This window comes from Anser brachyrhynchus, assembly GCF_964034855.1.
Source record: "Anser brachyrhynchus genome assembly, chromosome: 16".
NCBI lineage: Eukaryota > Metazoa > Chordata > Aves > Anseriformes > Anatidae > Anser > Anser brachyrhynchus.
In genome coordinates, this window is record NC_137734.1 from 605080 (window position 1) to 623530 (window position 18451).

An 18451-nucleotide genomic window follows, 5' to 3' on the forward strand; every position below is an offset into this window, starting at 1 on the left:
CCCAGTGCGGGGCTGGGCTCTGCGAGGCAGCTGGAGGTGGCTCCCGGGCCAGGCGGTGTGGAGCGGCCCGTGGTGCCCTGGCAGCTCTCCGGGCATTGTTCTGCCACCGGGAACAATCGCTGGCTCCCGAGGGACGTCCTGTGACTGGACATGGTCCACAGCCCCGTGCTGCCGGCAGCCTGCACCCGTGTCTGGGGACTGAGCCTGGCCCAGGAGGGACGGTGGCCACCACCCCACACCTCGGTGGGGCAGCCGGGGCGCAGGGCAGGGAGCTGGAGGCCGCGTGGGGAATGGGTTCTGCCTGGGCACCGGTCCTTGCTGGAGCCGAGGTGGTGCCTGAGTCCCCGTCCCTGTGCCAGAGCTGCCTCTCACCTGCTCCCGTCCATGGGATCCCAGGACCGGCCACAGCTCGGCTCTGCCTGTACCCGGAGCCCCGCGGTGACACCGCCGGGTGGCACAGCCCCAGCACTGCCGGGTGGCACGGCCCCAGCCGCAGGCCCGCCCCGGGAGGTGCCGCATTCCTGGGTGCTCCCCGGGCTGCCTGGTCGCTGTTTCTGCCGGGGCGGAGGTCCGGCCACGCTCACCCCGCGCTGCTGCCCGTGACTCAGGCTGCGCGTCCCCAGGGCCAGGGCAGGACGGGGCCCTCCACGCAGCTGCGTGGTGCCGGGCTTTTGGCTGCGCAGTTCCCCGACATCTCCCTCAGGCAAACCCCTGCCGTGCCGCCTGCCCCAGCTCCTCCGAGCAACGCCTCTGCTCGGCCCCGGCTCCGTCACCCCTGCAGGGGCTGCTGTGCAGTACGGCCCCAGCTGGTACGATCATCACCTGGGTAGAGGAGATGCCGCGGAGAGATAGCAGCAGGAAAAATGTAGCCTGGTAGATTTTGGCTTCGTGACCCTGCCCTCCTGCCGGGCGCGGGGCTGTGAGTTTCTGTGCAAGCAGGGGATTTCCCGGGCAGCTTGGGGGCTGTGGGAGACGCGCGGAGGGCAGCCGCCGAGCTGTAGCCCTGGCAGCACCAAGGTGGGGGCCGGCACGTCCCCACTCGTGTCCCCCATCCCTGGGCTGTGGCCGTGGTGAGGCTGGGCTGGGTTCCAGCCCCGCTCAGGCTTTGCCTCGTCTCTGGTGTCCGAAACCGGGGACGCTGCGGGGGGGGCCTCTGACCTCGGTGTTTGGCGAAATGTTACTGAAAAGCTGCGGTGGGGCGAGGGCAGGTCGGGGGCACCTTCCTCCGCACCCCACCCGGGTCCAACTTTCCTGCCTCTCCCTGCAGAGCTTTCCTCTCTCTCTGCTTCCCCGTGGGACAGTAATTACAGCACTAATTAGGAAGACAATTATTCCTGCTGAATGGGAAGAGCTTAATCTGCTTCTCTCTCACTTTGCTGGTTTCACCCCACGCCCGCCCACGTGCGCTGGGTGCGGGGGGCCCGCCTGCCATGTGCCCTGCGAGCCCGGTGCCGCGGCCGGCAGCCACGCCACTGCCAGCACCGCACCCGGCTGTGGGGGCGCGGGAGAAGGAGGTGACCCAAGGCCTGGAGGGGCCCGTCCCTGGCTGACGGCTGCGCCAGGGCCGCAAGGGGCTGCGGGCGGGCACCGGGTGTCCCCAGCCTGGCCCTGGCACCCCGGGGCTGGGTGCCCCGAGGGCTGCAGCAGCGCAGCCTTCCCGTCCTACCGGTCCCCCCGGCTCGAGGGCTGCGGCTGGGATGCCGCTGGGGAGGCCGGGCCCTGCCTGGGTGCGGCTCGTTACCCTCACGGCAGGAATTAGCAGGACTCGGGCGCCAGCCCTGCTCCCTCCACCCTGCTGGCGCACCTTAAATCCCAGCCTGACGCACCCGGGGCCCAGACCCGGCCACCCAGGGCACCATGGCGCTGCGAGCCTGCCTCCTCCTCCTCCTCCTCGCGGCCCTGATCCCCCTTTTGGCACAGTCTGGCCCGACCCCACGTGCGCCTGGAAGATCGGAGCCGGCGATGGGGACGGGTGAGTGCGCTGGGGCACGTCCCGGGGACAGGGATGCTCTGGGTGCTGGTGCTCCCCGCTGCCCGGCGTGGTGCAGGGTGACCACGGGGCTGGGGCAATTGGGGTCCTGCTGGGGTCCCGGGGGGCTGCTCAGCCCCTGCTCTGTGGCCCTCCCCAGCATCCCGGCCGCTGCGTCCCGCAGAAAAGCCCGGGTACTGCTACCACATCCCGGAGGTGGAGAACCTCCTGGACAAGGACTGCAGCTCCTGCCGCAAGGACACCTCGTGCTCCCACTGTGCTGGTGATGCCGACTGCCCCGGTGCCACCAAGTGCTGCCCCAGCAAGTGCGGCTACACGTGCCAGGAGCCGGTGCTCGGTGAGGGCTCAGCGGTGCCGGGCGGGGGGGCTGGTGCTGAGCCCCGGGCGGCCGGTCAGAGGGGCGAGCCCAGCACGGTGGGAAGGGCTCCCCGGTGAGACGGGCTCGCAGATGCCCTCCCCGAGGGCTGTCCCTGAGTGGGGTGAGGGATGCGGTTCCCTGGGGAGGGTGGGCGCAGACTTGGCCCTGGGTACGGAGGGGTTCGGTGCCGCGTGGGGTGGGACCCCCGCACAGATCGCTCTGCCGGGCTCCTGGGGGCCCAGAGCAGACCCTGCCCCGCTGGGCAGTGCTGAGCCTGGCGGGGTCCCCGTCCTCGGCTCACCTCGGCCCCCGCGACCACGCAGATTTCTGCTACCTGCCCTCCGTCTGCGGGAACTGCAAGGCGCTCTTCATCCGCTTCTTCTACAACGCGTCCAGCCAGCGGTGCGAGGAGTTCATCTACGGCGGCTGCGGCGGCAACAGGAACAACTTTGAGACGAAGCGGGAATGTTTCCAGGCCTGCTCCCACGCCGGTAACCAGCCGCACCGGCAGGGCCCCCCCCGGGCTGTGGGGCCGCTGCTGCCCCCCGGGGCGATGCTCAGCCCGGCCCCGCTCCTGACCCGGCGCCTTTCAGCCCCAGGTGCCCGGTAGCACCTCCTCGCCTGCGCCCGGCCCCTGCCAGGCAGACGCTGCTGCCTGTGGGCACGGCCCCGTCCCCATCCCCGTCCCCATCCCCACAGGGAGCTGTTTCCCGTGGGACTGGTGGTGGCGGGTGCTGCTGCCCGTGGTGGCCATGCTGGGGACCGTGGCTTGCCCAGGGACATCTGCCTGCCCGAGGGCAGGGACGTGGTGCCCACAGCAGCCTGGCTGTCCCCTCCTGGGCCATCGCCATCGTCGTCATCATCATGTCCTGCCTGGAGGAGCCCAGACCGTCCCCTGGGGCTCTGAAGCTCTCAATACAAGGACAGGTCCTTTGATGAGCAGGTCTGGGTCTTGTCCTTCCTGCCGCAGGTCTCGGATCCAGCTATCCCAGCACAGCTCCTGCTTGCATCTAAATTGGTTTCCACGCCCAGTTCTGCCCTCAAGCTGCAGATGTGACCCGGCTGGGCCCTAAAGCAAGCTAACGGTGGAGAAACATCCCCACCTCGGTGCGGGGTGGTCCCCGTGCTGCCCCCAGCTCTGGGGCCGGCCAGGCTGGGCTGTGCCCACTGTGCATTGCTGAGCTCCTGCGGCCCCAGGGGCTTGCGCAGCGTCCCCTGCCCAGCCAGCCCTGGGTGCGCCCCAGCACCAGGGAAGGGAGAGCCCCAGCCCGTGCCCCTCCATGGGCGATGCAGGGGCTGCGCTGGGGGCTGCCCCGGGCCAGGCCTGCAACGCGGAGCCGTGGAAGCAGCTGGAGACGGTGAGCACGTGCTTTATTGCTGGCAGCGGGAAGAAGGGGACAGGCCAGTTTGGGGCCGTGACCACCCAGTGTCCCGGAACGACGGCACCTTCCTGCCACGGAGCTGCTGCTCTCCCGTCACGCAGCGTCTGGAGGGGAGGATGTGCTTTAGGGAGCCCTGAGGCTGCAGGGGTGAGAATCAGCAGCCAGGGTCACTGCCTGCACCGGTGGGGTTTGGGCCTGGCCGAGAGAGCTCCCTTCTGCTCCACGTCCCTTTGGGTCCCCTCACTCCAAAGGAGCACCCCTGCCCGGAGCCGGCTCTTGCTGCCCCCACGGTGACACTGAGCTGGGCCCCCCAGGGCTGCGGCCCTTTCTGCCTCCCCCCAGGGGCTGATGGCCCGGTGTGCCTCCTGGTGACGGCACCTGCTCCGCGGCCTCCTCACCGTCAGGAACCCGCGTGCAGACACGGCCGCAGCCGTTGCTGCAGCACTTCTGGCCCCAGGGACACTCCTCGTCGAAGCTGCACAGGTCCAAGCACGTCCCGCCGTCCCTGGGGATGGGGCACGCTCCCACCCTCCCTGCAAGGCAGAGCGCCCACCGTGGGGCACCCCTCACGTGTGGGGCACCCTGCCGTGGAGCACCCTGCGGCTCCCGGGGCAGGGCTGGGCAACGGCTGGATCTCACCTCCGGGGATGTCCCTGCAGACACGGCCACAGCTGGCGCGGGCGCACCTCTGTCCCCTGGGGCACTGCGAGTCGGCGTCACACTGCTCCGCGCACCGTCCGTTGCGCTGCGGCACCACGGCCACGTCGCGCTCTGCGGCAGGAGAGGAGCTCACCTGGCAGCTCCGGGCCGAGGCCGTGCGCGCTCATCTCGTGGGTGGAAGGAGGGGAAGGTGCCAGGGGTGGGGGCAGGTCGCAGCCCCAGGGCTGGGTGGTGTGGGACTGCAGTGGGCACAGCCTCAGCAGCCCCAGCACGTGGCTCCGGTGCGGGGTCCCTGGTGAGGGAGCGCCACGATGCTCCTGTGGGAGCCCCCAGGCTCTGTCCCTGGTGGGGCGCCCAGGCAAGGGGCTCACCTTCGAGAGAGGCAGGCGTGCAGACGTGGCCGCAGCCATTGCTGCAGCACTTCTGGCCCCAGGGACACTCCTTGTCGAAGCTGCACAGGTCCAAGCACGTCCCGCCGTCCCTGGGGATGGGGCACGCTCCCACCCTCCCTGCAAGGCAGGGCGCCCGCCGTGGGGCACCCCTCAACGTGGGGGCACCCATCCATGGGGCACCACACTATGGCCCTGCTGTGCTGGGCACCCCGCGGCTCCCAGGGCCATTAGCTAGCGCCCACCTCCAGGGATGTCCCTGCAGGCACGGCCGCAGCCGGTGCTGAGGCACCTCTGTCCCTGGGGGCACTGCACGTCGGTGTCACACTCCTCCACGCACTGCCCGGGGGCTCTGTCCTGGCTCTCTGTGGGCACAGCCGCCTGCAGTCACCCGCAGGTGGCTGCGGGGCTGGTGGCTCGCTGCCCACCGGGCAGAATGCTCCCCGCTACCTCCGGGCACGGCCACGGCCACGGCCACGCAGGCCCAGGCGCAGCCCGTGCTGCAGCACTTCTCGTCCCGCCGGCAGGCGCTGTCGTCCAGGCACTGGCTCCCGCGCCTGCGCCGTGGGTCCCAGCACGGCTCTGCCCGGGGGCACTCCCCGGGGTGCTCTGCGGGAGGGGGGCAGGGTGAGCGCAGCCCCCCCAGATCCAGCGTTGGTCATGCTGCTGCCCTGTGCCCTGTGCCCAATGCCTTGTGCCCTGTCCCCAATGTCCTGTGCCCCGTGCCTGATGCCTTGTGCCCTGTGCCCTGTGCCCTGTGCCCGGTGCCCCCTGCCCCGTGCCCTGTGCCCGGCGCGGAGCCGGTGCCCAGCTGCTCGCGGTTACCCCTGGCGGGGCGCTGGCAGCGCATGGCGCAGCCGGAGAAGCAGCACTTCTCCTGCCGGGGACAGTCCCTGTCGTGGCCACAGGCGTCCTCCTCCGTGCACAGCTCCGATGTCTGCCGTGGCCTCACCTTTGGGCACTGGCCAGGTTTGTCTGAAGGAGAGGTAGGACGGGGGGCAGCAGAGCCACGGGCAAGCTTTCCCATGGGGAGCGGGCCGCAGATGTCGCTGTCCCGGCCCCGTGGGGCCACTCCGATGGCCGCAGCCCCGCGCTCTGTGCCCTGAAGAGGTCTGAGTGCCCTCCGAGCGCTGGGCCCAGGCCGTGGCAGCGGCTCCCCGCGAGCTGCAGGAGCCTGGGCAGGAGGCTGGGCCCCGCACCCGGCCCCGGGGCCGTCCCCTCACCTCGTTCTGGAGCCAGGCAGACCCGGCCACATCGGCGGCTGCTGCAGCACTTCTCGTCCCCTGGGCACTGCCGGTCTTCTGCACAGGGGGCCTGGCACGGGGCCCTGGTCCGCGGCGCCGCCTCGGCCAGGGGGCAGATCCCCGGTTTCTCTGGAAGGCAGGAGGCAGTGCGCCTGGGGGAGCCTGGGGGCGACGGGGGGAGCCCAGCAGGGTGCCTGCCGGCTCCAACCTCGGGCCGGGCGCAGGCACACGTAGTCACAGCCGCGCAGGCAGCACTTCTCCGTGCCGGGGCAGTCGGCGTCTCGCTGGCACCGTTCTCTGCAGTCGTAGCTGGGGAACAGCCCCGCGCTGGCCGGGCAGAAGCCGGCCTTCCCTGCAGGGCAAGGTACGGGGTGGCAGCAGCAGGGGGTGGCTGCAGGGCACTCCGCAGTGCGGCCGCCCCATGGGGACACAGCCCTGGGTGCACGGGCACTGCATCCCGGGCACAGGGGCACCGCAGCACGATCCTGCCCCGCAGCAGCCCTGGGTGCTACGGGCACGGCGGGGCTGCAGAGAAGCCGTCCCGGCTGCCCCACCTGTGCCCTCCGCACCGCACCCCTGCGTGCGCCAGCCACGGCAGCACGTGTCCCTGCCGCTGCAGTCCCTGTCACTCCAGCACCTCGTCCCCTCCTGCCAGGCTGGCACAGCCATGGGGGCCCCGCGAGGCACAGGGCTCAGGGCTGCATGTGGGGCAGGGAATGCGACCAGGGACCAGGACACGTCTGACCCCGCCATCAGTGCTGCCCCACCTGCTGCCCCAGGACTGTCCCATCCCCATCCCCATCCCCATCCCCATCCCCATCCCCATCCCCATCCCCATCCCCATCCCCATCCCCATCCCCATCCCCATCCCCATCCCCATCCCCATCCCCATCCCCATCCCCATCCCCATCCCCATCCCATCCCGTCCCGTCCCGTCCTGTCCCGTCCCGTCCCGTCCCGTCCTGTCCCATCCCACCCCATCTCACTGGCCGGGGCTGCAGGCAGGCACTGGTGGCCGCAGCTGCTGTTGCAGCATTTCTGTGAGCTGGGGCAGTCGCTGTCACCTTCGCACTCCTCCCGGCACGGCCCCGCCAGCTCCGGCGGCACCGCCGGGCACTCCCCGGGTTTGGGTTTGTCTGGCGGAGCAGAGCGGGCGTGAGGCTTCAGCACCCCTGGGCACAGGCAGGACACAACCCGCTGCCCTGCCCACCCCAGCGTTCTCCGGCCGCACACCGCCGTCCCCTCCCCGTCCCGTCCTGCAGCTCCCGGCCCCGCCGTGCCCCACGCAGCCCGGGGCTCCCCGGCCCCTCACCGTGGCCCACGCACGCCCGGCGGCACGCTGCCCGCGTCCCAAAGTTGTTGGGGTTGCCCTCGCAGCCGCCGTAGGGGAACGTCTCGCACCGCCCGGAGGTGACGTTGTAGAAGAAGCGGAGCTCGCGGCCGCCGCAGGGTCCCGGCGCGGCGGGGAGGTGGCAGGTGTCTGCGGCACCGCGCCCTGAGCCGCGCTGCAGGGAGCCGGGGCTCTGGCACGGCGCACGGCTCCGGCCGGCCCCGCAGGAGGCCTCACCCTGCAGCGGCTCCAGGCAGGCCGGGCCGCAGCCCAGCGGGCAGCACTTCTTGCTGCCCAGGCAGTCCTTGTCCTCCAGGCACTGGAAGGAGCAGGGGTAAAAGAGCCCCTCCGGGGCTGCCGTGGGGCAGGTGCCGGGTTTCTCTGCAAGGCCAGGGGTGAGGCTGCGCCCAGGGCACCCCAGGGCAGTGCTGGGAAACCTGCCCGCGCCCGACCCTCCCCGGGCAGTGCCCTGGACCCCTCCTCGTGCCTCATCCCAGCCCCCCCCCACCTGCTCCCTCCCGGTGCTGGGGGCCACGGGCAGGAGGCTGCCAGCGGGGCGCGGGGAGCTGCTCTGTGGCAACGGGGACGGGGCACGGACAGGGACGGGGGTGGGGACCTAAGGGTGCCGGGTGCGCCGGGACGGTGCTGGGGGCTGTGCCAGCAACCACGTACCTTCTGCAGGAGGGGTGCAGCGGAGCCGGCACTCACGGGGACAGCACTTGTGCCAGCCGGGGCACACCGAGTCGTTGGTGCAGAGGGGGGGCTCCAGGCGGAGGCAGCGCGTGAAGTCCCGGGGGCACGTCCCCGGCTTCTGTGGCTCCCCTGCGGCAGGACGGGGGGCGTCAGGGCAGCACCGGGCTGGCTCCAGCCTCCTCAACCCTGCTCTGCTCCGGGGCTGGAGCTGGATCCCCTCCATGGGGGACGGAGGACTGGGGAGGGGAGCACAGCCCGGGGGGGGGCTGCAGGGGCTCTGCTGCAGCTCAGCCTCTCAGGGGGTGGCAGCCTGGCTCAGGGGAGGCTCTGCATGGGCCCCATGCAGTGGGGCCCCTCCAGGTGACAGTGGTGGACATCCCTGAGCACCCCAACCGCCGCGTGCACCCCTTCCCTGCCGCCTCTCCTTCCCACGGGACAGCCCCCCGCCGGCAGGGGCTGTGAGCCGCCCACGCTGCACAAGGGGGCCGGGGACCCCCAGCCCACCAGCAGCCCCCCCCCCTTGTCACCCCGGTGCGTCTCCTCCGCCTGGCTGAGGCTCCAGTCCACCTCCCCGGGGGGGGGGAAGTCGCCGCTGCCGTTCCCCAGCGGCGTCACGCAGCCGAGGCCGCAGCCGGTGAAGCAGCATTTCTGGTCCTGCGGGCACCCTCTGTCGTCGCTGCAGGCGTTGGGACACGGCGCACGGAGGGGCCCGGCCGGGAGCCGGGGGCAGACGCCAGGGTGGGCTGGGGAGCGGGGCTGCCTGAGCGGGGGGGGGCCGGGTGACACCGAACCCCCCCCCCCCAGCCGGCTGCGGGCCCGGGCACCGGGCCGGCCCTGCCCGTACCTGGCAGCGCTGCGGCGCACCGCCGGTGGCAGCCCACGGTGCAGCACTTCTCGCCGGCTCCGCACCCGCTGTCGTCGGCACAGCTCTGGCGGCACAGGGCCGCCCCCGCTGCCCCTCGCCCCGGGCAGTACCCGGGGTGCACTGGTGGGGAGCGGAGGTGTCAGCCTGCGGCCGTGCTCGGCCACCCTGCGCCGTCCTGTGCCCACCCGCCGGGGTGCTGCCGGCCGCGGGGCAGGGCAGGAGCCCCGCGGGGCAGGGCAGGAGCCCCACGGGGCAGCAGCCTGGTTTCCTCCACAGCACCGGGGACAGGGAGAGCTGGGGAGGGTCCCCCAGGAGCCCCCCCCATGCTGTGGTGCGGTGAAGCCTCCCCGAGATGTGGCCATGCCCCCGTGCATCAGCCGTGGTCGGTGTGACCGAGGGCTGGGACCGGTACCTTTGCTGGGGATGGTGCAGGCTCTCACGTCCCCGTCGCGGCAGCACTTCTCGGCCCCGGGGCAGGACTCGTCCGCCAGGCAGAACACGTGCAGGGCCTCCCCCGCGGCCCCCCCCGGGCACACGCCTTCCTTGGCTGCAGCGGGGCGGGACAGAGGCCGGTTCACCCCTCGGGAGAGGGAACCTGCCCCCCACAGACAGTGCCCGTGTCCCCCAGGCTGCCGGGTGCTGGCGGCACGGCCACGGGCTGTGTGCCCGAGGTGGGGACGGATGGCACCGCTGCTGCCCTGCAGGGTGGAAAGCTGCACCGCCCCCCCCCCCCCAGCCCTGACCCCTAAAACCTCGCTGGTGGGGAGCAGAGCGGAGCTGTGCTGGTGCCACTGGAGCTGCAGGGAGCTCCCCTGGCCATGCTAGGGGAAGCCAGCCCAGGGCCAGCCCTCCCAGCGGTCAGGATCCGTCCCCAGCATCCTGCTGCTGGGCACAGCCTCGCTGTCGGGGCTCCTCGGGGCACCCCGTGCTCCCCTCGGCTGCGCTGGGAAAGCCCCTGCCCATGGCCGAGGCTGCCCACGCCTGCGTGGGGCTCCTGCCCGCTGCGCCGGGGGATGCCTCGAGAGCAGCAGTTTTTGCAAACATCCCTCGCCTGCTCCTGGCAGCGCTGTGCTGTTTGGGTTGCAAACAGAGACGCTGCTGGGAGGGTTTCACTGCAAACAGCAGCTGCTCCGTTCAAACAAAGGAAACCTTCCATTATCCTGACGGAGGCGTCAGGAGAGCGCTGCAGCTGGGCTGCTCTGCCCCAGCCTCGTCCCACGCGGGGCAGGACGGGGGCACTCCGAGGGTCCGTGTCCACCACGTGTGTTACCTGCAGGGCTCCCCGAGGCAGCGGGGCCGTGGTGTGGGCTCTGCAGCCACCTGGGCTCCCATCCCCGTGCTATGGGGATGAGGGCTCGGCTGCCCCAGCCTCGTGGCAGCATGAGCCAAAGAGGGACAGAGGGGACGGGGGGGCAAGGGGAGTCGGGGTGCAAGGAGCCAGCCCCTGCCCGGCTGCTGCTGGGTGTCCCTGTGGGCACTCACCTCCTTCCTCCCCCGGCGCAGTGCCTGGCTCTGCCCCGAGGATGAGGAGGCCCAGGAGGAGGCAAACCCCTGGGCTCATGGTGCTGCCGGGGGCGTTGCGAGTGTCCGGCGCTGAGACAGGGCTGGGTTTAAAGTCTCTGGCCGGGGTGCTGGGGGTGCAGGGTGGCTGCAGCCTGGCTGGCCCCGGGGATCCGGCAGGAGAGCAGGAGGAGGGACGTTCCCAGAACCCGCGGGCGCCCTGCCAGCCGGCCCGCTTATCTCCAGCCGAGCCGCGCTTTCGGGTCAGGATGACCCATGGGGACAGGACAGGGACAGGACCCGGGTGGCTGAGGTTGTGCGGGTGCTGCCCCACGGCGCAGTGCCCTGTCCTGCCGCAGCCCTGCCCGGGTCTCTCACAGCCCCCCTTGCCCCTCACCCCCTGAGGGTGGGGGCCATGGGCAGACCCCAGGCCTCAGCCCCGCACGGCAGTGGGGGCGGCCGGGGGCTCTGCTGGCTCAGCCCCTGCGGTGCCGCCCCACAGCCGGGCTCTGCCTCCCTGCACGGCACTGCTGGGGGCCTGGGGAGCCCTGGGGAGCCCGGGGAGGCGGCAGGGTGATGGGTTTGGATGGGACAGGGCGGGGAGCAGGGCCTGCGGGGCCCCGGCACGTGGGGGCTGCTCCCTGCCCTCTCTCCAGGCCGGGTGCTTCATCTGCCCTGCCTTCATTTCCAGCCAGACTTTCACACTTTGGGATGCAAATGAACCCTTCCTTGGTGCAAGGAATCTGAGTCAACAGGTTTCTGGCACTCCTGTCCGTGACTGCCGGGACGGCAGCGATGTGTCCTGGGACCCGTCGGGGTGGTCCTGGCGGGGTGGGGGTGCCTGGGAGGCGCCCACATGGGGACGGAGCCTCTCCCTGCCCCGCGGCTGCTGGAGCTGCGCGCCCACCACGGCACCTGCCTGCACCCCCCGGCTGCCTGCACCACGCCACCCCCAGCAAACCACGGGGACGGGCAGCAGCCGGGCTGCCAGGAGCTGCTTTATTCTGTTTCAGTGCTTCCAAGCAGAGCGGGGGCACCTGCGCCCCGCACAGGCTGGGCAGGCGCAGCGGGAGCGGGATGCGGGGCTTCGCCTCGCACCTCTGGCTCGTCACGGAGCTGTGATGGCACGGGGTGGGAACGGCCCCGGAACGGCAGCTCCCGGTGCCGCCCTCCCCAGCCAGGGCTAGGCTGTGCCTGGAAGGGATGGATGCAGTGGTCAGTGCAGGATGAGCGCCCCTGTCCCGAGGGCAGGGGGAGCACGCTGTCTCCCCTCTGCCCCCCCCAGGCTGGACCTCTGCAGCCTGGACCCCCGCAGGATGCCGGGCTGCTGGGGCCGTGCCGTGCCTTCCCCTGCGGGCAGGGTTTGGGGCCGGCCTTACCCTGCAGCGGGGGGACGCATGCCCGGCCGCAGTCCCGCAGGCAGCACTTCTGGCTGGGGGGGCAGTCCTTGTCCTCCAGGCACAGGATGAGGCACTCGCCTGCTCCGACACCGGCGGCTGCGGGGGGACAGAGCCCAGGCCGAGCTGGGCGCACGCGGAGAGAGGGAGCGGGTGAGGGAGCTGCCCTGCCCGCCGGGGGGTGAGCCCCTCGCCCCCCAGGAGGGGCAGGGTGAGGGGCAGCTCCCAGAGCGCTGGGAGGGCAAAAGGGGTGCTGGACCCAGCAGGGAGGGGGTCAGCGTGGCAGGGGACAGGATGGGGATGTGGCGGGGTCTTGCCCCCCCCGCGGCACTGGCGGCTTTACCCTCGGTGGGCGGTTTGCAGACGTGGCCGCAGCCGGTGGAGCAGCACTTCCTCGCCCCAGGGCAGTCGCCGTCGGTGTCGCACAGCTCCTCGCAGGGCCCCAGGGAGCCCCGCAGCACCACGGGGCACACACCGGGCTTTGCTGCGAGAGAGCGGCCCCGAGCACCATGGCCCCGCCGTGCCCACGGGACCACGGCCTCGGGGTCCATCCAGCACCCCCATCCTGCGCCCCCCCCCCCTGAGCCCAGTGCCAGCCCTGCCCTCTGCCGTCCCGTGGGTCTGCTCCTGGGGGACATGGAGGGTCGGGGCCGTACCCGGGCAGACGTGCAGCCCCCTGGAGCCGCAGCGGGGGTGCAGCCATCGCGGTGCCTGGACGGGTGCCACCGTCAGCTCTGGGCACTGCTGCCAGAGCGTGCCCGCAGGCACAGCCACGCACCCGCTGCTGCACTGGGGAGGAGCCGTGCACCCCCCGCAACCAGGGGGCCGCAGGGCCTGCGTGGGGTGCGCACAGGTGTGCATGGAGCGTTCACACCCGGGCGGGGGGTGCACAGTCCCTGCGGGGGGCAGGAGGGCCGGGGGGGTACCTGTATGCGGGGAGGTGCAGGCCAGGCCGCAGCCGGAGAAGCAGCACTTGCGGTCCCCGGGGCAGTCCCTGTCGTCAGCGCAGCGGCTGGGGCACGCCGCCGCACCGCGCCGCGCTCGCTTCCGCGGGCAAAGGCCGGGTTTGGCTGGAGGGGGGCAGAGGCTCAGGGAACGGCTGGGAGCCCGCTGGCCCCCCAGCACCCGTGTGTCCCCACGCAGTGATGGGGGGCTGTGGACCTGCGGGTCTGCCACACGGCTTTTCCAGCCCAGTGCGAGGCAGCCCCCAGGCTCGGGCAGGGACGGCTCCTGCGGCCACCATCCCCCTGTCCCGAGGGGCCGAGGGGCCGGCGCCTCACCTGGCTCTGCGGGCAGGCAGCGGGCGCAGCAGCTGCGGGCGCAGCACTTCTCCGCAGGGCCGCAGGCGGTGTCGTTGCCGCAGCTCGCCCCGCAGCTCGCCCCGCTGGGGCCGGCACGGGGGCAGTAGCCGGGGCTCTCTGCGGAGGGAGACGCTCGATGCACGGCGTGCCGGGGAGCGGGGCTCGCCCGGGGCACCCCACCGACTCCGGCCCCTGCCCTGCGGCCGGCAGCCCCCCCATGCCCCGTCCCTCACATCTGGCCATACCTGTGGCAGGGAGGAGGCAGGCGCGGACCTCCCCGCGGCGGCAGCACTTCTCGGCCCCGGGGCAGCTGTGGTCGGAGAGGCAGTACAGCCTGGTGGGGCGCAGGGGGCCGCTCCCCGCTGCCGGGCACTCGCCTGCTTTGCCCGGGGCCGGCTGGGTGGCAGGCGGCCGGCGGCCCCGAGGGGCACGGCGCGGCGGCGGGCTGGCAGCAGGGGCAGCGCCATGGTCCCCTGCTCGCTGCTGCTGGGCTGGGGCGGGAGGAAGCTCCACGCACAGGGTCAGGAGCACCAGCACGAGGGTGCCAGCGCCTGGCATCATGGTGCTGCAGGGAGCCGTGCCGCTGTGCCCCGCCAGCTGGGATTTAAACCCTGCTGGGTGGGGGCTGGCCAAGCTGCTCCTTCCCGTGGCAGTGCGGTGCTGGGACCATGGGAGCGCCGGGCGTGAACAATCTGGCCTGGGGGAGACTCCCAGGGCAGTGCCAGGCTCCTGGCCTGCGGCCGGCGCATCCTCCACGCACCCTTTCCAGGTCACCGGTGACCCGCGAGCAGCCAGCCCGGGGGATGTGGGAGGCGCTCCCCAAACCCTGCTCCCTGCAAATCCCCAGCATGGGAACAGGACGTGGGAGAGCTGGGGGAGTCTGTGCGTGCTGTCCCCACAGTGCCCACCTGATCCTGTGGGACCCTTTGGGCTGGTCTGGGGGCTCCTCAGCTCCCGCTGGCTCTGGGAGCTGGAGCAGGGTGGCCGTGAGAGGGGCAGGGAGCCAGGGCTCCTGCGGGGAGCTGCAAGGTGCACAGGAGAGCAGGGCAGGAGCAGGAGCGGGGACCAGGTCTGAGCAGGCTGGGGAGGGATGGGGCAGGGGTGGGGGCAGCACAAGGGCAGGTTCGGGCAGGGATGGGGCAGGGACGTGTGGGGTTCCCTGCCCGTGGCTCCTTCAGGCTCCTGCCACGGGCAGATTTCTGCTGCAGGGCTGGGAGCACGTGGAGCAGGGCTGGGAGATGCTCGTGCCATTGCGCGCACCAGCAGCACCCACGTCCCCGTGCCACACATTCCCACCTCCCCATGCCACCGCAGAGCAGAGATTAGCTCTGCTCCGCTGCACCTCGTGGCCCTCTCTGAGCACGTCTGCTAACAGGCGGGGGGGTGGATGTCAGAGCAGCTGGGGGGCAGCCCTGGGCAGGGGCACAGGCTGGGGACCCTTGGAGAAATGGGGTCTGGGTTGGCCCAGAGCCCTGGGCTGCTGGAACAGCGCTGGCTTGGGGTGGGCGATTGTCTGGTGAGCCCCTTCCAGATGCCACCTCTGCCAGCAAGCAGCAGCAGCTGTGCCGGTTCGGGCACATTCAGGCAGGATGAGGCCAGGAGCAGTGGAGCTGCCTGGCCAGGAGCGCAGCGGGATGGAGACGCGGCCACGAGTGCAGCAGGGAGAGGCTGCTTTATTGGTGAGAGCACGGGGGGCTGCAGCGCGCCCCGAGCCGGGCCCCAGTGAGGAAGCTGAGGCTGAAGGCTCTGAGCTGGGAGCCCAGCCAGGGGGCAGGAGGGCGCGGGGGGGCCTGGATGTGCGGGCATCGCGTCGGGCAGCAGCTTCCCTGTGGCTGGGCTGGCAGGAGGAGGCTGTGCCTGCAAAGGGAGCAGAGGGCTGTCAGGGGGACGGGGGAGCGGGTCCCGTGCCACAGGAGCCCCGGGGCTGGGCGGGTGCCCGACTGACCTCAGTAGAAGGGAGTCACGCAGGAGACTTTGCCGCAGCCGTTCCTGCAGCACTTCAGGCTCCCTGGGCAGTTGGAGTCCGTCTTGCACTGGTTAACGCAGAGCCCCAGCATGGGGATCCCTGGCTTCACGGGTGGGCAGGTGCCGGGCTTCTCTGCAATGGGAAGGGCGCAGCGTGAGACCCACCGGCCGCGGCAGCAGGGGCAGGGCTGGGCGCTGCAGCTCCCGGAGCCACGGGCACGGCCCCGACCCTGCCCGCCGACACCTGCAGCGGAGGGACCCCAGCGCGGGCTGAGGGCTCTCCCAGCCAGCAGCTCTGCCCGTTGGCACTGCCACCAGCCTGGAAACCCTGGGGACGCACAGAGTCGCCCACGCGGTGTGGCAGTCCCCACGCTCAGCCCCGTACTCGGGGGCACGGCTGGCACAGAGCACGGAGCCACGGCACGGGGCCCCAGCGGTGCCTCAGCCCCACTCTCCCTTGCTTTTGCCACAGAGAGCCCCAGCCAGGCTCTCGTGGTGCATGGCCTCAGCCTGGGTCTCCGTGGGGGCACGTGTCCCACGGGCAGCCTGCACCGTGTGGGGCTCCTGCCGTGCCGCCCCCTGCCTGCTGCTGCCTGCTGCTGGGCTCCCAGCTCCGCACCGCGCTGTCCTCTGCTGCGGCACAGCTGAGCCAGCTCTGTCCCTGCAGAAGGCGATGGAGGTGCCACAGCCTCTGGTTCACATCCGAGCGCTTGCATCACATCACATCGCATCACCATCACATCCCAAATCCTGTGTCCGTCTGCCCAGGCCGCTCTCCGGCACGGTGAGCGTACTCCAGCAGGTGGCTGCAGGGCCGTGTCCGGCGCAGGGCTGGGGATGGTGCTGCTGCGGGACGCTCCCCAGGCTCAGGGTCGGGAGGTGGAACAGTGCAACGTCCTGGGCTGACGTGGCTGAGCAGCTAGCGGTCCCCGAGGGTGTGAGGGGGAGCAGGCACAGGCTCCCCTGCCCTCTGCACCAGCCCCGGCAGTGCCTGGGGAGGCTGCTCAGCGCCCCCCCGTGCTGCTGGGAGGAGGAAGGGGCGAGCGTGGCCGGCGCCAGCCGGGGCAGGGGGTGCGCTGTGCCAGGCGGCCGCCCCGCTGGAGCACACCCTGATCCCGCAGGGCCCCACAGCCGTGCTGCAGCCAGAGACACAACGGGCACCCAGGCCCACGCTGCTGCCAAGCCCCGGGAGCCCCGGTGCTGTCAGCTCCCGGGAGGAGGGCTTGCAGCAGCCCCGGGGCTGGGGCAGGGGACCGTTACCGTTGGGCTCCTGGCAGGCCTTGCCACAGGCCGCCGGGCAGCACTTGAGGGTGCTCTCGCAGTCGCCATCGGACTGGCACCCCACTGTGCAGTTCGCTTCCTCTGTCGCTGGGTCCGGGCACACGCCGGCTTTCGCTGAAAGGCAAAGGCACACGGTGTGGGTGGGCACGGGGCTGCTGGCCCTGCAGCAGGGCAAGGGCTGCCGTCTGGAGGCGGGAGATGCTGCTTCCAGCCCCTGGGTTGGCGCCAGGGATGCTGCTGAGCACAGCCCTGCCGGGCGCTGGCCGGGGTCTCCGGCCCTGGACCCCATCTCCAGCAGGCCCTGGGGCCGGGAGCGATGCCGGCTGCTCGCACGGGGCCGGGGCCGTGCGCTCATACTCACTCGTGACATTCTGGGCGGATGCTGGCGGCAGCTCTGCCCAGAGAACCAGGAGCCCTGCGAGGACGAGCACGCTGCTGGCCTTGGGCATGGTGCAGGGGAGCCGGCTCTGCGCGTGCAGGGCCACCCCGCTGGGCTTTAAGCTCCTCTCCAGGTGGGGCCGGCCAGGCGGGAGGGGACTGCCTTCCGGGTGGCTCATAAGGAACTGGCCTGGCCAGGCTCCCCCTTCGTGCCGTTGCACAATCCCCAAGTATCAGGTATCTGCTCGCTCCTGGCTGCCGACCAGGAAGTAGAAGCCTCGAGCAGAGCGGGCGTCTCGCAGAAAACTTGCCCGGCAGGAACAGCCGCCAAGCGCCGCGCGCTGCATCGCCCGCTGCGGCATGCCGGCAACCCCCGGCCGCCCCCGGCCCCTGGTCCTGCGGGGCGCTGAGCGGTGGTGGCCCCGTTCCGAGGCGGTGCTGGTCCCGCGGCACGCGGCCGGGCTGCGCTGGTAACGGCAGCAGGCGTGGGGCACGCGGCGCCTGCGCCCCGACCTGTCCCGTCGCCGCCCCAGCAGCAGCCGCATGCTCGGGTGCAGCCCACGGCCCGGGCTGCTGCTGCCCTGCGGCGGGGAGGAGCTGGCAGCGCGCTCGGGGCTGCGGCTCTGCTGCCCCTGCAGCTCACCCGGCTGCTGCTCCAGCCTCTTGTTGTTGTGCAGCTTTTCGTTACTTGAGTGAAGAGCCCTTCAGGCTGCCCTGCACCTCCTCCGGGAAGGCGCCCGGCACGCGGGGCTCGCTCGTGCCACTCCTGCAGCTCCCTCTCACCCCAACACAACCCTGTCCCGCAGCTCCCCGCTGCGCCCGTGGCCTCCAGCAGCAGCTCCATTCAGCCTGGCCTGGTGGCAGCACTGCTGGGGGGTTGGTTGGCAGGGAGCGAGCCCCCCGTGTGCATGGTGCTGCAGGCACGGTGCTGCAGGCACGGCGGTGCGGGGGCTGAGCAGCCCCAGGCCCCCCCTGCCGCACACCCTCCTGCAGCCCGTACGCCAGCTGTCGGCATTCCTGGGTAGCTGGCGGTGCTCGGCAGCACCAAGCCAGGCTGTGTTTGACCAGGCCCAGCGAGCCAAGCAATCGAAATCACCCCGTGTGGCTGCCCGGCCCCCATCAGTGTTTGCCGCTCAGCCACTTCGTGGTCATCTACAAGCGCTACCGGCAGTGGGTTTAATTCCCTCAGGGTCCAGCACTGTGCTGGGGGCCCCAAGGACCTCAGACCCTTTGCTCACAGCTGCCAGTTTTGGCTCAGAGCGTTTGGCTCAGTCGGGGGTACGACGTGAGTGCCCCTCCACGGTGCCAGTGCTGCCTGGCTGCAGGGCTTGGGCTGGACGCGCTCTGCCAGGGGGGCACCCAGAGCCTCCCCGGCCCTGTCCCGGGTACAGCCCCAGGCTGGGCCTCTCCTCCACAGGGTGCGGGGTGCGAGCGGGGCCCTCCTGCGGGGATGTGCCCTCAGCACTGCATCGGGTGGCTCAAGAGGCAGCCCCAGCTCTGGGCTGGAGCATCCTGGAGCCCCGTGCAGGCGCAGGGCTGCGTGGGCTCAGGTGGTCCCCGCTCCAAGGTCACGAGCTGTTTGTCTCGACCAGTGTCTGTTTCCAAGTAATTTAACCCCACAGTCAACAATGCAGCAAGGTGTGGAGCTACAGTAAATCAGTAACTGTTTGCATTTGCCTGCAGTCCCCTCCCCAGCGTGGGTGTTTATGCAGTAACAG

General features: G+C 71.6%; 4 protein-coding genes across 13 annotated transcripts; 1 reads left to right on the forward strand and 3 right to left on the reverse strand.

Moving 5' to 3' along the window:
- Window positions 1–1693: 1693 nt before the first annotated feature.
- Window positions 1694–3284, forward strand: LOC308179051 (uncharacterized protein). Of its 3 annotated transcripts, XM_080558631.1 has the most exons (4): window positions 1694–1972; window positions 2130–2327; window positions 2672–2839; window positions 2942–3284. In XM_080558631.1, the coding sequence occupies exons 1-4, from the start codon at window positions 1858–1860 to the stop codon at window positions 2956–2958; spliced, it is 498 nt and encodes a 165-aa protein (XP_080414757.1). In that variant the 5' UTR covers window positions 1694–1857; the 3' UTR covers window positions 2959–3284. The 3 variants fall into 3 exon arrangements, with proteins under 3 accessions (XP_080414757.1, XP_080414755.1, XP_080414756.1); XM_080558629.1 differs by having other exon boundaries at window positions 2672–3284; XM_080558630.1 differs by having other exon boundaries at window positions 2154–2327; window positions 2672–3284.
- Window positions 3285–3420: 136 nt separating this feature from the next.
- LOC308179038 (uncharacterized protein) lies at window positions 3421–10605 on the reverse strand. 8 transcript variants are annotated; one of them, XM_080558609.1, is made up of 17 exons: window positions 10394–10605; window positions 9324–9458; window positions 8891–9031; window positions 8574–8789; window positions 8026–8175; window positions 7336–7734; window positions 7010–7159; window positions 6578–6721; window positions 6232–6375; window positions 6003–6152; window positions 5605–5754; window positions 5252–5388; window positions 5025–5160; window positions 4762–4899; window positions 4370–4501; window positions 4129–4263; window positions 3421–3834 (listed from the first exon to the last, which is right to left on the reverse strand). In XM_080558609.1, exons 1-17 carry the CDS (start codon window positions 10470–10472, stop codon window positions 3824–3826), a joined length of 2547 nt encoding a protein of 848 aa, XP_080414735.1. In that variant the 5' UTR covers window positions 10473–10605; the 3' UTR covers window positions 3421–3823. The 8 variants fall into 8 exon arrangements, with proteins under 8 accessions (XP_080414735.1, XP_080414737.1, XP_080414732.1 ...); XM_080558611.1 differs by having other exon boundaries at window positions 3421–4263; window positions 7336–7503; XM_080558606.1 differs by having other exon boundaries at window positions 3421–4263.
- A 102-nt stretch (window positions 10606–10707) lies between these two features.
- On the reverse strand, window positions 10708–14627 carry LOC308179042 (uncharacterized protein). The gene is made up of 6 exons (XM_080558618.1): window positions 13355–14627; window positions 13089–13226; window positions 12735–12878; window positions 12152–12292; window positions 11791–11934; window positions 10708–11605 (listed from the first exon to the last, which is right to left on the reverse strand). Exons 1-6 carry the CDS (start codon window positions 14397–14399, stop codon window positions 11595–11597), a joined length of 1623 nt encoding a protein of 540 aa, XP_080414744.1. The 5' UTR covers window positions 14400–14627; the 3' UTR covers window positions 10708–11594.
- A 135-nt stretch (window positions 14628–14762) lies between these two features.
- Window positions 14763–16882, reverse strand: LOC308179054 (WAP four-disulfide core domain protein 2-like). The gene is made up of 4 exons (XM_080558634.1): window positions 16717–16882; window positions 16335–16469; window positions 15055–15207; window positions 14763–14966 (listed from the first exon to the last, which is right to left on the reverse strand). The coding sequence occupies exons 1-3, from the start codon at window positions 16802–16804 to the stop codon at window positions 15056–15058; spliced, it is 375 nt and encodes a 124-aa protein (XP_080414760.1). The 5' UTR covers window positions 16805–16882; the 3' UTR covers window positions 14763–14966; window position 15055.
- Window positions 16883–18451: the final 1569 nt, after the last annotated feature.

Bases quoted from the DNA above. Each gene is read 5' to 3' on its own strand.
- LOC308179042 (XM_080558618.1), bottom strand. From the start codon at position 14,399: ATGTGTGGCACGGGGACGTGGGTGCTGCTGGTGCGCGCAATGGCACGA. The intron at 12,879-13,088 runs GTGAGGCGCCGG...GCCCCCCTCCAG, and splicing joins CTGCCTGCCCGCAGAGCCAG to CCAAACCCGGCCTTTGCCCG. The intron at 12,293-12,734 runs GTACCCCCCCGG...GCTCTCTCGCAG, and splicing joins CTGCACCTCCCCGCATACAG to CAAAGCCCGGTGTGTGCCCC.
- LOC308179038 (XM_080558606.1), bottom strand. From the start codon at position 10,472: ATGAGCCCAGGGGTTTGCCTCCTCCTGGGCCTCCTCATCCTCGGGGCA. The intron at 9,459-10,393 runs GTGAGTGCCCAC...GCCCCGCTGCAG, and splicing joins TGCGCCGGGGGAGGAAGGAG to CCAAGGAAGGCGTGTGCCCG. The intron at 7,735-8,025 runs GTACGTGGTTGC...CTGGCCTTGCAG, and splicing joins CTGCACCCCTCCTGCAGAAG to AGAAACCCGGCACCTGCCCC.
- LOC308179054 (XM_080558634.1), bottom strand. From the start codon at position 16,804: ATGCCCAAGGCCAGCAGCGTGCTCGTCCTCGCAGGGCTCCTGGTTCTC. The intron at 16,470-16,716 runs GTGAGTATGAGC...TTTGCCTTTCAG, and splicing joins ATCCGCCCAGAATGTCACGA to CGAAAGCCGGCGTGTGCCCG. The intron at 15,208-16,334 runs GTAACGGTCCCC...TTCCCATTGCAG, and splicing joins GGCCTGCCAGGAGCCCAACG to AGAAGCCCGGCACCTGCCCA.
- LOC308179051 (XM_080558629.1), top strand. From the start codon at position 1,858: ATGGCGCTGCGAGCCTGCCTCCTCCTCCTCCTCCTCGCGGCCCTGATC. The intron at 1,973-2,129 runs GTGAGTGCGCTG...GGCCCTCCCCAG, and splicing joins GGAGCCGGCGATGGGGACGG to CATCCCGGCCGCTGCGTCCC. The intron at 2,328-2,671 runs GTGAGGGCTCAG...GCGACCACGCAG, and splicing joins GTGCCAGGAGCCGGTGCTCG to ATTTCTGCTACCTGCCCTCC.